Source organism: Aphidius gifuensis, linkage group LG2 (genome assembly GCF_014905175.1).
Source record: "Aphidius gifuensis isolate YNYX2018 linkage group LG2, ASM1490517v1, whole genome shotgun sequence".
Taxonomy (NCBI): domain Eukaryota; kingdom Metazoa; phylum Arthropoda; class Insecta; order Hymenoptera; family Braconidae; genus Aphidius; species Aphidius gifuensis.
In genome coordinates this window covers 5145909-5162954 of record NC_057789.1, presented here as the reverse complement: position 1 = coordinate 5162954, position 17046 = coordinate 5145909, and the positions used below count along the sequence as shown (strand labels likewise).

Genomic DNA, 17046 nt, shown 5'->3' with positions numbered 1-17046 from the left:
CCTTTTTTAATAATATATCAACAATTTAAATGAGAAGTCAGCAATTGTGTATTTAAATTATGTTTTAACGAAAAAAAATTATAATTTATTTACTCCCAATTTAACGTAATTATTAATGTTCAATATTATTATCAAGAGGTTAGAAATTATTTGATGCATGACGTTTAAAGGTAAACAACAACAAATATCATAACAATATTTACAAACAAGAAATAATTTAAATCAACTGTTTGCAGGTAGCTAATGAAAAATGTTTAAAAAAATAAGAAATATTTAGCAATTTATAGGAAATAAATTATTACAAGTATTAAAAGCTTCTGGAATAAAAATATAATTTAAAAAAATACTTTTTTCAAAGTTGAGTAATTGTATAGTTTTCTTAAATTTATTTTTTTAAAATTATTTAAAAATTGATAATATAGATATATTATAATAATGTTAATATTTTTTATTTTTTTAAAATAAATATTTAGTCGATATATTGAGAAAGCCAACGAAAACCTTCACCATATCCTTCTCTTTTAAGCACTGAACACATGAACAATTCCAAAGGACGACTATGAATATCTTTTCTTGATATTTTTCCCTAAAATTAATAATTATTTCAACAAATATAAATTAATTTTAAAGTTTAATAATAAATGACTCACTTTTCCAGTTGTCAAATGGTGAATATTAAAATATTCCAGTATTTCAGTTTCAGATGCTGCACCTTTTCTATCAATTTTATTGCCTAAAATGAGTATTGGATATGAACTAATATCGTCATTAGTCAATAAAGCTTCAAGTTCAATTTTTGATTCAGGGAAATATGATCTATCATTTGCATCAATTAGAAATACAATAGCATCAGCTAACGAAAAATAGTCTCTCCAAATTTTTCGAGCTGTTGAAATAAAAAAAATAAATTATCTTTGATAAATTTATTTATATTTTAACAATACTTTATTAAACATTTTATTGATTACCATTAATGAAATGACCACCAAGATCGTATGTTGTAAAACACCTATTATCAATTGAAATTTTTTCACATTCTTCAAATTTAAAAAAGAAAAGAAGAGATTAATTAATATTATATTGTGAATTTAATTTAATTTATAATTAATAGTTAATTGGTTGTTATTACGTGCACTAAACGTTGGGGACGTTAGCATCAATCTATCAGTTTTGAGCAGATGAAAAAGTGTTGTTTTTCCAGCATGACCCAAACCAAGAAATAATAGTTTGCCACTTTTTCGCCATAAACCTTTTTATAGAAAAATAGACGACATTGGTTATGTAAATAACCTGAGGTGTTAGTTATCAAAATAATCGCTGATGAGTCATTGATTTATCAGTGACATGTCTTTTATTTCTATCGTTTTTTTTTACTAAAAAACTGACGTGTAACATTTATAAAAAATATTTTTGATTACAAATAAATAAAAATAACTTTGTCATTTAGCTAGAATAATGTTAATAATAAATATTATCTACCCAATTAAAATTATCAACAATAATGTATTTTTGACTTGAAAATAAAATGTAATTTTTTAAGAAAATAATAAATTAAATAAATAAATTTTGCAATGTAAAATTAGTTGATCATTTTAAGTTGAAATAGTATTTAGAAAAATTGTAACTCACCAAGATAGTCTAGGCCATTGAAGATCCAATCGTAAAGGAACATGTGTTCTTAATATTAAATAATAATATTAAACAAAAATATTGGTGAAAAAAATATTATTTATTAATATCAGTATTTATAAATATATCTATGATCTTGTTTGAATGAAATTTAAAATTTATCTTTGTTTAATTCAATTTAAAAAAAAACTGATTAATTGTAATCAAACAAGTGGTGATAATGAGAAAACAAGAAAGCCCGCTATTTTATGCATACATATGTAATACAATGTAATTTATATGTCAGCCAGATGTTCAACAGGTAGTGCCAACGCCATTTTGCGGAAATTTATATAAGCTTATTGACATTTTTGTTATTATTTGTTGTTATTTGTTATGATTTTTTATCAACAATTTTACTGAATATAGGTATATAAACAATTTAAATGAATTGTAGTCAACAATTGTGTTTTTAAATTATGTTCCAACGAACAAAAATTATAATTTATTTACTGTGTTATTAATCTTTAATATTATTATCAAGAGGTTAGAAGTTATTCGATGCATGACGTTTAAAGGTAAACAACAACAAATATCATTATTTACAAACAAATAATTTAAATCAACTGTTTGCAGATAGCTATAACGAAAAATGTTTAAAAAAATAAGGAATGTTCAACAATTTATGAAGAATAAATTATTACAAGTATTAAATGACGTTGAACCAGGATGATTATTACAAAATATATAATTTAAAAAAGTTTGATTGAAAAAAAAAATTTAATATACAATAAAAATGTTTAAACATTTTAAAAAAAATTATATATTAATTGATGATGCACCAAGTAAATTCTGGTTTGAAAATTTAGAATAACAACATCTAGATATAACACCAGAATTACAAAAAAAAAAAAAGAATAAAAAAAATCAAGCTTATAATGAACTACTTGATGTTAATAGATAAAAAAAAGTGAAAACAAAATATTTATATTTAACCCATGCAGTAGACTTCTATCTTTATTTTTAATTTCAAGTAAGAATTTTTTCATCAATATCCAATTTTTTGTTTATAAAAAATTATAATTAAATCATTTTATTTATTTTAGAATCTGGCATAAACAGAAGATTGATATTGAGTTTTTGTTTTTTTTAATTCTAAAAATGATTTTATAAATATTTACAACAATAATAGACAACATCACTTCAAATATATTTACATTCGTATGATCAAATGTTGAATAAGCTGTCAACTTATTGATATTATTTAAATCAATTTTTATTACTTCAATAAATTTTAAACATACAAGTTTGTAATGATTTTTTATAAAAATACTTTTTCATTTAAATATTTATTTATGCATTTATTGTTACTATTATTATGTTTTTTCTGTATGAATAGTAACAGAAGAAAAAAGGCTTGTGGTAGTAATCAGTTGTCCATCTGTTCCTTGACACTTGGTTCTCATGCTGAAGCAAAAATCCAATTGGTAGAGAGAATATATTTATTTCTCTTTTCAACACATTGAGGTGAATTAATATTATCCGAGTGTACCATCTGGCACAAGTTACAAGTTGGGCACCTTACTTTCAATGGGTGTAAAAAAAAGGAAAAAAAATAAAAAACAACCTACTGACTGTTCCGGTCTTTTATTCCATAATTATACTTCAAAATAAATGCAAAAATTTATAAATGTGACTCTAAAGAAACATGCAGACGAAAGATTTTTTCTTTTTTTTTTTTTCTCTCCATGGAATTTTAAATGGAATCAAGTGCAAGTTTTAAGACTTGTATGAAATTTTAAATTCTAGTATACTTAAATTAGCACAAGAAAATAAAATGTGTGCAGTATGATAGGTCGATGAACTACATTAGTAGTATTCTCGGATAAATATATATTATTTGGGGAATTGAGTACGTATCGTGACAAGTGTAATGAAAATTTATATTTAAAACAAAATTTAAAATTATATAAACTAGACATTACTTACTTCGTTTTTATTTTATACTTGAATTTAATTTTTTTATTTTTTTTTACAAACTTTGTTATTTAATAAAAATGTAAATTTAGATTTTATATATTTTCTAATATTCAAATCAAAAGTTCTCTACTTGCTAGTTTATCGATTAATATGTCTATCTTTGTCGTTTTATAAACATCCTATAAATACTAGAAATAATTTATCGTCTAATAATCAATCTAAACTTTTCTAAATTTATTTTTAATACTTTTTCAACTATATTAAACTCAAATTAATTCTTATAACTTGTTATTACAATTATAATTATTTTTCAAAATATAGTTTTAATTATAATTCAAATAAATTTCGATTTTTAAACAATCGAAATTTCATTACAAATAAGACAGGATTTAAAAAATTCTAAATTATTTTCTCAATGTGTTTATAAAACAATTATTATTATTTAATTTTTTTTTTATGTCAAGTATCATCATCTTGCTTACATCTTGAGTACTTTGAAGTTGTTTTTGAGCATGCGCTATATTTCCCCTTTTACATTTTATTTTTCAGGTCTTTCAGCTGTTACTGCCTGTCTCTCCGGACTCCGGTAGCCGGTTTATTGCTAAGCATTGCTAAGCAATGAAGTGCAAGTGATTCTTCTCAAAATGTTTAACAATTATAAATAAAAATATTGTATAAAAAAAAAATCCATCAATATCATTAACATGGTTTATAGGATTTTAAGACGTCTTATTTTTTCAAACATATCAAATTTTGGATCGAAATTAATTGGTGTATTAGCACCACTAGTAATACCACCACTTCATATATTATTTCTTTGGTATTTTTGGCGAGAATTTTCACGAGATGTTGATAAACAATATTGTTCATGTTCATGCTGGGATACTGTTTTTAAAGGTAATTATAAAAATAATAAAATTATTAGAATTATTTACGTGATTAATAATAATTTATATTTTTTAATTTTATTTTTAGGTTCTTATGAATCAGGTATTGCTTCATATAAACACATGTATTTTAATGCAACACCACAAACATTAAAAATATGGGCAACAGTAGTTATTGGAGTTGTTGCATTTTATGAAGCTGTTAAATATTTGGCATGGTTAGTGTTTCGTGGACGTTTAAGATTTGGAATGTTTGTACTATTTGTTGGTGCAATATTTTCACATTATTATTCATGGTGGATATATATAAATTATTGGAATGATGATTATTATTCACAATGGTATCATCAATTATTATTTTCTATGACTGAATTATTATCAACATTTTTTGTATTACAATTAGCTGATTTAAAATGTCCAATAACACGTAGAAAATCATTTGCAATTAGTGGAATTGGATTAATACATATCTTTGCTGGTAGTTGGGATCAATTTATCACTAATGTTGTGAGAGGTGAAGGCTATGCTCATCAGGTAAATTATTTTTTATTATTTTATTTTTTAAAAAATATATAAATTTATTATTTATTTTTTTTTCATTATAAATACAGGTGGTTCGTGACTTGGGATTTATGATACCTGATATTTTACATGTTGTGATTCCATTGTGGTCTCTTTGGTGGCAGGATTATCAGGTGCTTCCTGGTGCCAGTCTCAAGGACTCTAATATCAAACGAGATCTAACTTGCATGCTTGGAATGATTCTTGTTGGACTCGGTATGTGCGCTATACTCTAACAAATAAATAATACGAATAAAGTGTTCTTAAATCAATATCATTGAATCGAGAGCTTCTTATATTGCTGGAAAAAAAAAATAAAACAAAAAAAATATTATACTAAATCAAAATGATAGAAAGAAAAAAAGAAATAAAAACCAAAAGATAATTGTATTTTTTTTAACAATAAAAATTAGAAAAATCCAAAACTACAAGGAAAAAAAAATAAGAAAATTAAAAAACTAATTTCCATATAAAACAATTGATTGGTTAATTATTTATTATTATTTTTTTATAATTTAAATTTAAAGAGATACTTAAAACAATTAATTTAATGTGACTTTACATACTCATATAATCAAAGACAAACGTATTAATAAATTAGAATTAGAGAAAAAAATTTTAAAAATATTATTTTATAATTGCTTAAAAAATCATTAGTCAGTTATTATTAATAAATAAAAATCAAAAACGAAATAGAGTAGTTTATTATATTTTTTTTTTTTTCATTGAGTGAAAGAATTTATTGTTTTTAATATTATAGTAATTTATAAATGTAATGGAAATTATAAATATCAATTTTTCATCGAAAATTATCATTTTTTAATAACTTAAACATAATTATTATTCAAATGTTATATTGTTTTAGAATGTGTAATAGTTTTAGTTGATTAGCTTACGTCTTGCCGTTATTAATCAAAAAATAATAATTTACAAAAATCAAGAGAAATATAATAATACTCCCTGTAAAATGTTTAATTGATAAAGCATAAATAAAAAAAAGTATGGCATTAAATGAATTTTAAAAAAACCCTCGAACCATATAATGACTGGTTAAAAAAAAAAAACAGTATACTTATTGTTACGCTAAATAAGATTAATAATAACAACAAGACAATAGAATGTAGAATAGTAAAAAATAAGCATAATAATATTATTGTCATTTTTAAAAGTGCCTGAATGTGTTACAAAAGTATTTTTACCGATTATTATTATCATATCAGCTATTGCTATTAAATAATAATTATTTTTTGTTGCTTGTTATCATCATTACCTCAATAATATTGAAGAAAAAAAATCTTTTAATTTGTGTATGAATGTATGAATGTATTTTAAATGAAAAAAAAAAAAAATAGTGTTGTTAATTTTATACAAAAAAAAAACACTAGAATATTTTATACAAGTAAAAAAATTTAGTCTGGCAGCTCGTTATTAATTGAATATATCAAAATAATAATTAGAAACATTTTTTTCTTTTTTTTATAAACTAGATCTTAGAATAAGCTGTATATTTTTATTTACTAATTTAATGCATATGTTAATGTCAATTATTTATAAACCAACGAAATAAATAAAACCAAAGACTTGATATTAAATTATTTATTTATTTGTAATTATTTTAATAACAATGATATTCAAAAAAAAAAATAAAATAAAAATACATAAGTCATTGAATTTAATTGTGATTAAATTTATTGTGACAGGAAGTTCCAGTTGTTTACCACAATTTTAAAAATCCCATGAACTCAGTATATGAACTTGACCCTTTCCTATATTATCTCTCATCCCCTTTGTCAATGTGTTTATGCCAAGTCATAAAATTTACGTCAAGCATATCAGTATTTAGGTAGGACAAACTCCTAAAATTTAACAAAATACTTAACGTTCATGTTCTCCCTTTTTATTTACCCCACATACTTTCACCCTTGGTCAATATTTTTTTTTTTTTGTAGCATCGATTGAGTTATTATTACACGAACCCTATATAAATTTTTATATCAAGTTTCAGGTAAAACAATGTAATTTATCTGAACGAAATTTTATCAAGATTCTTTTTTTTGATTTAATTAAATTCATTGTCTTCAAAGGGATCATCATAACATGCATGAATTAAAAAAATTTAACAAATTAAAATTTAATTGTTAAACAAGGGTTGAGTTTATGAAAATAATTTCAATCTTTGATGATTAGAGTAATAAAAAAATATATGGCATTTGATGAATGTCTGTAGATTGATGTATATTGGTAGGATACAAGGGTAAGTTTGAATCGCGCAAGCTCCGAATCGATCTTCCACCCCTCTATTTAAAAATAAGAGAATTAAGTTGGTAAATGCCTGAATCAACCCCCGGACAACGACAATCTAATACGACCCAACAACAGTTTATTCTTAAAACATAAACTTAAAATACAGATAAAGTTTTTTTTTTGATATTTAAATATGGCACTTGATTTTGCAGCTACATACAAAGTATTAGTTCTTGGTGATTCAAATGTTGGAAAAACATGCATTGTCCATCGTTATTGTGATGAGCGTTATTATGATACATATATATCAACTATTGGTGAGTCATTATACACTTATTTTTCTTTGTTGTTTTTTTTTATAAAAATAAATTTAGTATTTTCTAATGAAACTAATTTAAAAAATTTAATTGTTGTTGTTTTAAAATTACTGTAATTAAAATGCATAAACAAATGGATTTAATTTTATTATTGTTGTGTAATTTAATTTTTTAGGTATTGACTTTAAACAAAAGATCATAAATCTAGATGGAACACCAATCAAACTTCAAATCTGGTGAGTTGAATTCTTATCTTGTTGATGCAGTTTCGAAAAAAAAGTGTTATTGATTTTTAAAATTATTTGTTTGTTTTTTACAGGGACACAGCTGGTCAAGAACGGTAGGGCTAAATCAATTTATTCCTGTTACAGCTATGATAATTGAATTAATTTTATTTTTAATTATTAATTTAATATACAGGTTCAGAACTTTAACAACAGCTTATTATAGAGGTGCAATGGGAATATTGTTGATGTACGACGTGACATCATTAGAAAGTTTCAATCATTTATCATACTGGCTAAGAAATATACAAGAAGTAAAATGATATTTTTTAAAAAATTATTAATAATTTATTTTTTAATTAATTAATTTTTTAATTAATTTTAGAATGCATCACCGGACGTGGTTAAGGTACTGGCAGCAAATAAATGTGAAGCATCAAGTAATAGAGCTGTAGAAGTTGAACGTGGTCAAAAAATTGCTGAAAATTTCGATATGCCATTTTTTGAAGTATCATGCAAAGAAAATATTAATATTGAAGCTGCCTTTTTAACACTTGCCAGAAGAATACGAGAACAAAGAGGAAGACGAGTAAAATTATTAAATATATTTATATTTTTTTATTCAAGTAAAAATTACGTTTTAAAATTATTTGCTTTTTTTTTCTGTTTTTATCAGGCAAGTTTGTTTGAAGCTTCAGAACGAGAAGGTACAAATAGCGTAATAAAAGCACAGTCCCCATCGCAACAGGGAGATGCATGGAAATGCTCATGTTAGCCTACTGGTAAACCAATTTAATAATTATTATTATAAAATTTTATACAAGACAAAATTAATCAAGCGAAAATTCAGACGAGTCAATCAATTTCGCTAAAAATATTTACTGATAAATTTTTGTAGGAGAAATTTTTCTTTAAAAAAAAAAAATGTTTTTAATTTTTTTATAAATTCATTAATGATTAAAAAAGACTATTGAAATCGAGCTATATTTTTATCTCGCATCTAGAAAAAAATGGACAAGTAAAAATTTAAAAAAAAAAATAAGATTTATTTTAATTTTTTCACTTAATGCAAGGCCTATTAGAAATTATTATCTGCACAATCAATCAATCAATCAATAATATTATAAATGAAATTTAAAAAGTAAAAAAAAGTATTTGATAATTGATTATGAAAAAAATAAATAAAGACTTCAAGCGTATTGTGATCGGGGTCTTGGCTGAGTAAGGTAAAAATATAAAAGTAAAATATAGAAAAAAAAGAGAGAGAAAAAAATAAGAAATTTAATTGAGGACCATGAGTTTTAAATAAAACGTATTAAAATTTGAATGGGGCTTATGGCCAGTATGAAAAATAAATAATATATTATTTAAATTAAATGGACATTATGTGAATTTTATTATAATTCACAAAGTCAATTAACGCAACGATTTAATCGTTAATTAAGCGCAAAATGATTTATTAAAAATCATGTAGAAAAATAAAATTTGTTTATGTATATTCAAATAGAAAAATGTAGAAATATTTCATGTTCAAATAATGTTGTATTTATCATGAAAATTATGTTTTTATTTTCTTCTTATAATTAATTTTTATAATTTTTTTTATCAATGAAATTTTAAAGAAATAATTAATTTACCGTTATTGCTGACAGTGCAAAATAAAAGCCTTTATTGTGCCTACGAAATATGAAAAGTAAAAAAAAAAAATAATTAAATAAAGTCGATATTGAGCTATTTTGCTCTTATACTTAAATACTACAAGACTTGATGCTTTTTGTATGTTTGTAAGGGCATTAGTCATGTTTTTTCATTGTAAAATAATAGCTTGAATTTTTTTTAAACTTTATATTAAAATGGCACAATCAAATACAGTATTAGAAAAATTAATTTTTCAACTATTAAAGTATATTTTAAATATTTAATATGTTATTTTTAATTTGACAAATGTTTTTGTCTATTTTAGCAAATTGATATTCTCACTGAGGCTTAGGTTTTTTCTGTAGTAAATGCAATTTTTGACATGAAAAAATCATTTATATATATTATTGTACAAACGTCTGAGTAATAAAAAAACAATACTGCCTATAGAAAAAAATAAAACTAACTATATCTTCTGTGGCCATTTTCACAGACATTGTAGCTTTTAAAAAAAAATTAGATAATAATATACAATTGTATTATTAGATTATAAGTTAGTAGAAAAAAAAAAATATTAAAATTTGATGTTTCAATTGAAAATATACACACACTTTTTACTGATATATAAAAAATATATTTGAGATAAATATTTCTTTATAAATTTAATTATAATTATACGAAAAAAACTGGTTCACTGGTATTATTTAGCCAAAAAAAAAATTTGATTATTAACAATTTATAAAAAAGATTTTTTATTCAAGCTTTAGTTCCTCACACCGATCATGGGTTCAAACCTGACATTTGTGTTTTTTTTTTTTTTTTTTCCAACTTTTTGGATCCTGTGATTAAAGTTGTCAACCTGAAACATATGTTCTCCCCATAGAGAATATCTTGATGGTTCTCCAAATTTTATATTAGTTCCTGGAATTTTGAACTGGCTTTTTCACCGACTTGCAAGTGATGGTGATGACGTTCAGTCATCTATTGGGCAATCTTGTAAAATAGTGTAGAATAACTTGTGCTATTTTCAATCCACTTGTGGAGTTTATTATTTTCAATAAATTTTTTTAAAATTGAATAATCTTTTGGATATTTATTCGCTATATTTAATAATATTTACGCATTAGCACTGAAAAATATGGACTCTATAACAAAAAAAAACACAAAAATGAACACACAAGATGGCGGTTTGGTAAGTGTATTTTTACAAAAATAATAATTATAAAGTTAGATTATTATAATCATAAAGTAATTAATTATTTATATTTTTTAAATATAACTATTAAAACTTTCAATGCCAAAAATGTAATAACTGTCATTTTGTCCTTTTTTTTTTTTTCAAATAATTAATAGCTCTTAATCCTGTCGAAATTATTATTATTATTATCTGTGATTTTACTGGATTACCCCAACGCTCGCTTTTTTTTTCCATTTTTACTTCCTCACACCGTTCATGAGTTCAAATCCTGACTTGGGACTTTTTTTTTTTTTTCCTTCAAGTTGTTGGATTCTGTGATTAAATAGCTTTTTGTTTTTTTTATAGACACTCTGTGACAGCCAGTGTAATTCGAATGATCCAACTACAGAAAAAATTACAATTTATGAAAATGATAAATGCTTGGTTCCTATGTTCAAGTATATATCAGTATTTGAGAGGCCGAAACTTGCATTGGGTAAGTAAATTAAGAAAATGATTTTATAAATAAAAAAAAAATACTTATTGTGGGTAACAAATTTTACAGTTTGCAAAAATTGGAAAGAAGCTCTTGTTAATTCATGGCGTGAAAAAAAAATTGAATTAAATTATTGGAAAAATGATGATACCTTGCCTTGGAATGGCAAAGTAAAACTTTTGGTACCATTGATAAATCGATGTGGTACTTATTTAAGAGAATTAAATATATTAGCCTATGATGATTCACAAATAATGCCGTTGATTAATGAAAATTGTGTTAATCTCGAAAAACTTCAAGTGAGATTCAAACATGTTGAAAATAAACATTTTGAAAATTCATTTTCACATATGTCTAATCTGAAAACTTTAAAAATTACATTTCAATGTGAATCCAGTGTACCAGAAACATTTATTAAGTCATTGAAAAATGTTGCTGGTTCCTTGAATCATCTTTTTATTGCAAATTGGGAAATGCCTTTTTCACATGCAATATATATACCAGGCTCATTCACTGCTGTAAGCTAAAATTTAGAAAATTAAAAACAAAAAAATGAATTTATATATTCTTGCAAAAAATAATTTTAGTAAATGATTTTTTTTTTTCAGATCATTCATGAATTAAAAGTTTTAAATCATCTAGAGGTATTTGGTTACAAGATGGCTTTGTCCTCATTACACGTAGCATCACGTAAACAAATGCTTCAATTTCATTATGATCATCGGAAGTATTGGCGTTCAATCGTGTATCCAGATATGCCTTTTTCAGAATTAAATATAAAAAAATTTGAGCAGTTATTTTTTAATCTTGATGTTCTAGCTACAGATGATTTATTGATTAATCTCGCAAATACTGCTGACAACTTAGAAAGTTTGAAAATATCCGGTGATAATGTAACAGATATTGGTATAATTGCACTTACAAAAATGAAAAAATTAGCAAACTTATTAATTGTCACTAATAATCCAAATGAACTTATCACTGATTCTTCAGTTGTATTATTTCAAGATATGACCGAATTATGCTTATTAGAATGCAAGAATCTTACTGATTACTCACTCATTAAAGCTGTTGAAAATTCACCAAGTTTAATTACCCTTGGTTGTTCTGGTACTAAAATAACTTATGAGGGTATCAAACAAATAGGAGAAATAGTGACAGCTCGTAAATATGAGAAACCTTTACATTTGAGTAATTCTTCTCTTGAAAACCATAATGGTATTTTCGACGATCCATTCTATCAATCACCATATTTTAAAGTTTATTCACGAGGTCCGGAAAGAATACGTTATGAAATGTATTTGCCTAAAGGAGTACAAAAATTTCAAGGTACAGGCAATACTTTTTTTTTGTGGTGTTAATCCAGTCAATTATCAGAACTATTGAATTTAATTTGTCATATATAAATACAACTTTTGACATGAAAAAATCATTTACATATTATTGTACAAATGTCTGAGTAAAAAAAAAACAATCCTGCATATTAAAAAATTTTCTCAATCATTCTAGCTTTTTAAAAAAAATTAGATAATATAAAAATCTATTATTAGATTATAAGTTAGAAGAGAAAAAAAAATATTAAAATTTGATGTTTCAATTGAAAATATACACACACTTTTTACTGATAATATAAAAAATATATTTGAGATAAATATTTCTTTATAAATACTTTATTATAGTTTATATGAAAAAAAAACAAAACAAATTTGTGACTTGAAAATTTTTTTTTAATTAACAATTTTATGCTATGAAGTCTTTTAATGTTTTTTTTTGTCTTTTCGCAGGTACAGTCACTGAACTAGATGTTTCATTTTTTTTTTTCAAGTTAATTTTTTCAATACGAGATGGTAAATTTAATTGTTTTTCAACTAAAAGTGTTGAGTTATTTATTACTGGTTGGTGAATTTTATTATCAAGCACAGTTGATGCTACTTTTGGTGTATTCATAGATTTATTTTTTTGTTTTTCGTTGATTAATTTCTCCTCTGTTTTTATCAGTTCCATTTGGATCACTGGATCTTCCCTGAATTTTTTAACAAAAAAAAAATTCAATTATTAACAATTAATGAAAAAGATTTATATAAAAATTACCTTTTAATTGTTTCTTCTTTTTTTTTAATAATTTTATTGTGCAATTTTGAAATATCATTTTTGGGAATAGCAGATTTAAATATATGGGCACAAGATTTTACGTCCCAATCAGCTAGACCAGGCTTTAAAATCTCATCGCTAAATGTTTCAGTTTTTATATTTTCTAGAAAAAAATAAAATTAATTGTCAATTTATAAGTTGTTATTTATCTATATTTAAATTATTTTGTAAATAAATTAGCAATTTTTACAACCTCTTAATAGCTCTGCTCCACATGCTCTGTACTCAATAATTTCTTCATCTTTTTTTTTAATTTGTTGAATTAGTATTTTATTTTTTCTCATTAATTCACCAACAGATGAACAGAGTGGTATTGTTATTTCTTGAAAAAATTCATTGGGACTGCTCTTGGATAAATTTATTTGAAATTTAAATATTCCATCATCGAGTTTATTTTGAAGAGCTATAACACTTGTTGATATTTTGATGGCATATTTAATAATATTGTCTAATAACTCAGATATTATTTTATCAAGACTAATGTCTTCAATGATGAGCAGAGGATTTAAACTCTACAACAAAAAACTAATTATAAATATTGATTAAAACGTGCTGGATTATTTACATGATGGATTTATAAACAATACAATTGTCACATACCTCACAATCTTGGGTAATTTTTTCCCTTGTCAAACTCTCAGTCCATAACTCAATGAGGTTAGTCAACATTATTTTCCAAGTGTTATCAATTTTACAACATGATATTAAATAATTCTCTTCATTTACAACAACTTCTTCCCATTTAATTTCTTTCATTGTCTATGTATAATAAATACGAATCTAATAAAAATATTTAAAATCCCAAAATATAATCTTTTTTTGTTTTTTTTTTATTGATACATGTAAATACTTACTTTGACAGGGGAAAGTTTTGAAAATTTTATCTTGTGACAGCTGATAATATATGGTCAATTTTTTACAACTATTATTTAGAATTATTCAACTTTTTAATTGGGCAAAATTATATTCATTATCAATAAACATAGAGTGAATAAACAATGGCTATAGTCAAACAATATACTTTGTTTTTTAATTATTTGTTTGATTTGTTTATTATATTTTTAAGACGAATGGAAGTGGTAACAGTCTCGTAAAGAAAATAATATGCAATAATATGTTCGGCAAACACATCATTGAAAAAGATTCTGTTGGTGTCATCTGTTGGATGAAATTAAAAGCTCTCACTTTGTTTTTCATTACTTCGGAAATATTTCTCCACAATAAAAATACGCGGAGAAACGTGTGAAAAAAAAAATTTTATCGTAGAGAAATTCTTCCAAAATCAACAACGAAAGAGGATTTTTCCACTCGTTTCTCCGCATGGGTCAATTATTGGGAGAAATTCGGAATAATCACGGAGAAATTCTGAAAAATTCGGAGAAATATTTTCGCTAGGGTAATTAATGACTGCATGGGTCAATTATTGGGAGAAATTCGGAATAATCACGGAGAAATTCGGAGAAATATTTTCGCCAGGGTAATTAATGACTGCATGGGTCAGTTATTGGGAGAAATTCGGAATTATTACGGAGAAATTCGGAAAAATTCGGAGAAATATTTTTGCCAGGGTAATTAATGACTGTGAGTTGATCTGCTTTTTTTTGTCAATAACAAATGACGATGACAATCTTCTCAAGTCCCAATTACTCTGAAATAATATGTACAAATAAAATGACGTTTTTTAATTTCAGTAATCGCTTATCACATAAATGTAAAAAAGACAAATTTTTCTGATTAAAAATTCACGAAGATATTTACGGCCATGGCCCCTTCTTATATCCGTAGTCTTCCTGATTTTTTCAAAAATCACAATCTTAATTAAAAAAATTATTATTAAATTATATAAAATTTATGATATATACCAGAATTATGTGTTGATTTTTATTTATGGAATTATGAACTTTTTTTTTTAGATTGAGATTATTTGTTTGCCTCGTGTTTGGCTATTTTGCTCCGAATTTGGCCCAATCACGAGGAACTTTTCTGTCACGTGATAAATGACGGAGAATCTTATTATAAGCAAATTGATTATGTCCAATACAATGACCTTGATTTGGATTAATCACAGCAGCTTGCGGTCTAGCTTGATAAGGAATAACATTAGCAACTCGATTTGGTTGTACATTTGGTATTTCACCTTAAAGTATTCTTATTTAATCTTCGATATCTAAAAAACGAAGGTCAGGTAACTCTGGTGAACGTCTCCCTACACCACAAACTAAGCAAAATCTTTGGTAAGCACCCAACCCTTCACCACAACGTATGCAATCTGTGCCATTGAACATTCTGTTTAGAAAAAACAAAAAAAAGTCATATGAGCAATTAAGAAATACAATTAAAATGTAACAATCAAAATCATTTAATCATAATCTTTATTTGACTCTTTGTACTAAAATAATTATATATTTTTTAACCTTACCTATTTTTAAATATTTGTTGAACAAACAAAATATATGTCAATATTGATAGTGATATTGTTTTATCAACAATCGATGATTGATGGTTATTTTCTTGCGTCAAGTGACCAATGACGGTGTAACTCTCGTCCAGCAGTTTTATGCCGAGTAATCTCTCCGAAATGGACTAATAACGAGGTATTGTCGGAGTATTAGTAGAGAATTGACCGAAAAATATTTAAACCATCCCTGATGAAAATATTTCTTCGAATTTTTACGAATTATCACGGATTCCTACAAATCTTTACGAATGTTAACGAAATTGACCCATTCGAGAAAATAGTTATCTCTCAATTCTTTCTTCGAGTTTTTTGGGCTTCGGAGAAACTTCTCCGATTGCTCGGGAGCTTTTCTAAAAGTCAACCATGTGTTTAAATAATTTGAAAATTTTTTCCTGAATGTTTCTCCGATATTATTTTGCAATTTTTTGACATTTAAAGAATTTTAAAATACAGTGTCTTGTTTTAATTTTCCAATTATCTTTTTTTTATTTTTATTATTATTCGTGGTTATAATGTATTTGTGTGAAAACAATTTAATTGAAAATCTGCCAAATATTTTTTATTTATTTGCTTTTTGTGTGTGTATATACCTGAGGAAGTTTATCGCTGTATTTTAGAAAATTATTTAATGCATTTAAAAAAAAAAATATATAATAGAAAAAAAAAATTAAATAACAAATATTAAAATGAAAGACATATTAAGTCAAACGAGTCATGTTTTTGTGTTGGAAAATAAAAAAAAACATCACACTTAACAGTATAATAATGTATATTTTTAGTAAATTTCCTAGGTCGCTTTTATAGGTCGCGGTCGCCGAAATTAGATTGGCGATAGACAAAATTCATCACATCAGCATAACTGTATGTTTTCTCGTGGAGGCAGTTTTTTTTTTTTTTTTTCAAATGCATAATACTTTTACAAAAATTAATAATTAATCCCAAAAAACAATAATTTATTTTTAATTTATTTAAGAAAAAACTAATTTTAAATTATTTTTTGTGTATTGCAGTTGAGTAGATAGAGCAACAAGTGTCTCAAGATTTTTCTCGTGAAAATTTTACACGTGGCTATTCATCAACTTTAAAAAAAAAGAGAAGGCAATAAAGATGACCTGACAAAAGTAGAAAAATTAACAGTAGGTTGAATTTTGACTCCATAAAAGTAGATCTGTCAATCGAGCATGTCGAGCACATGGTAGAGACCCTAGGCACACACGAAACAACAATTCCATGTGTCATGAAAAATTTACTCAAACATAATGAAATATCAAAAAATAAAAATGAAAAATATCAATCTATTTTGGC

General features: G+C 24.6%; 4 protein-coding genes across 5 annotated transcripts; 2 read left to right on the top strand and 2 right to left on the bottom strand.

Moving 5' to 3' along the window:
* Positions 1 to 30: 30 nt before the first annotated feature.
* Positions 31 to 6626, top strand: LOC122848558. 2 transcript variants are annotated; one of them, XM_044146714.1, is made up of 5 exons: positions 2737 to 2914; positions 3008 to 3520; positions 4138 to 4485; positions 4564 to 5009; positions 5087 to 6626. In XM_044146714.1, the coding sequence occupies exons 3-5, from the start codon at positions 4293 to 4295 to the stop codon at positions 5270 to 5272; spliced, it is 825 nt and encodes a 274-aa protein (XP_044002649.1). In that variant the 5' UTR covers positions 2737 to 2914; positions 3008 to 3520; positions 4138 to 4292; the 3' UTR covers positions 5273 to 6626. The 2 variants fall into 2 exon arrangements, with proteins under 2 accessions (XP_044002650.1, XP_044002649.1); XM_044146715.1 differs by lacking the exons at positions 2737 to 2914; positions 3008 to 3520 and adding an exon at positions 31 to 170 and having other exon boundaries at positions 5087 to 5409.
* Positions 425 to 1926, bottom strand: LOC122848559 (GTP-binding protein SAR1a-like). Its single transcript, XM_044146716.1, has 5 exons — positions 1630 to 1926; positions 1130 to 1249; positions 969 to 1037; positions 651 to 886; positions 425 to 586 (listed from the first exon to the last, which is right to left on the bottom strand). Exons 1-5 carry the CDS (start codon positions 1670 to 1672, stop codon positions 470 to 472), a joined length of 585 nt encoding a protein of 194 aa, XP_044002651.1. The 5' UTR covers positions 1673 to 1926; the 3' UTR covers positions 425 to 469.
* Positions 6627 to 7373: 747 nt separating the features above from the next.
* Positions 7374 to 10145, top strand: LOC122848556 (ras-related protein Rab-8A). The gene is made up of 6 exons (XM_044146713.1): positions 7374 to 7597; positions 7773 to 7833; positions 7917 to 7937; positions 8018 to 8135; positions 8207 to 8410; positions 8498 to 10145. Exons 1-6 carry the CDS (start codon positions 7474 to 7476, stop codon positions 8594 to 8596), a joined length of 627 nt encoding a protein of 208 aa, XP_044002648.1. The 5' UTR covers positions 7374 to 7473; the 3' UTR covers positions 8597 to 10145.
* A 2609-nt stretch (positions 10146 to 12754) lies between these two features.
* LOC122848555 lies at positions 12755 to 14354 on the bottom strand. The gene is made up of 5 exons (XM_044146712.1): positions 14138 to 14354; positions 13884 to 14042; positions 13477 to 13795; positions 13224 to 13386; positions 12755 to 13155 (listed from the first exon to the last, which is right to left on the bottom strand). Exons 2-5 carry the CDS (start codon positions 14037 to 14039, stop codon positions 12873 to 12875), a joined length of 921 nt encoding a protein of 306 aa, XP_044002647.1. The 5' UTR covers positions 14040 to 14042; positions 14138 to 14354; the 3' UTR covers positions 12755 to 12872.
* Positions 14355 to 17046: the final 2692 nt, after the last annotated feature.

Coding starts and splice junctions, on each gene's coding strand:
- LOC122848558 (XM_044146714.1), top strand. CDS start 4,293: ATGGTTTATAGGATTTTAAGACGTCTTATTTTTTCAAACATATCAAAT. Junction 4,486..4,563: donor CTGGGATACTGTTTTTAAAG/GTAATTATAAAA, acceptor TTTTATTTTTAG/GTTCTTATGAATCAGGTATT. Junction 5,010..5,086: donor GTGAAGGCTATGCTCATCAG/GTAAATTATTTT, acceptor TTATAAATACAG/GTGGTTCGTGACTTGGGATT.
- LOC122848555 (XM_044146712.1), bottom strand. CDS start 14,039: ATGAAAGAAATTAAATGGGAAGAAGTTGTTGTAAATGAAGAGAATTAT. Junction 13,387..13,476: donor TGGAGCAGAGCTATTAAGAG/GTTGTAAAAATT, acceptor ATTTTTTTCTAG/AAAATATAAAAACTGAAACA. Junction 13,156..13,223: donor AAAGAAGAAACAATTAAAAG/GTAATTTTTATA, acceptor TAAAAAATTCAG/GGAAGATCCAGTGATCCAAA.
- LOC122848556 (XM_044146713.1), top strand. CDS start 7,474: ATGGCACTTGATTTTGCAGCTACATACAAAGTATTAGTTCTTGGTGAT. Junction 8,136..8,206: donor GGCTAAGAAATATACAAGAA/GTAAAATGATAT, acceptor AATTAATTTTAG/AATGCATCACCGGACGTGGT. Junction 8,411..8,497: donor GAGAACAAAGAGGAAGACGA/GTAAAATTATTA, acceptor TGTTTTTATCAG/GCAAGTTTGTTTGAAGCTTC.
- LOC122848559 (XM_044146716.1), bottom strand. CDS start 1,672: ATGTTCCTTTACGATTGGATCTTCAATGGCCTAGACTATCTTG. Junction 887..968: donor TGGTGGTCATTTCATTAATG/GTAATCAATAAA, acceptor TTATTTCAACAG/CTCGAAAAATTTGGAGAGAC. Junction 587..650: donor ACCATTTGACAACTGGAAAA/GTGAGTCATTTA, acceptor TATTAATTTTAG/GGAAAAATATCAAGAAAAGA.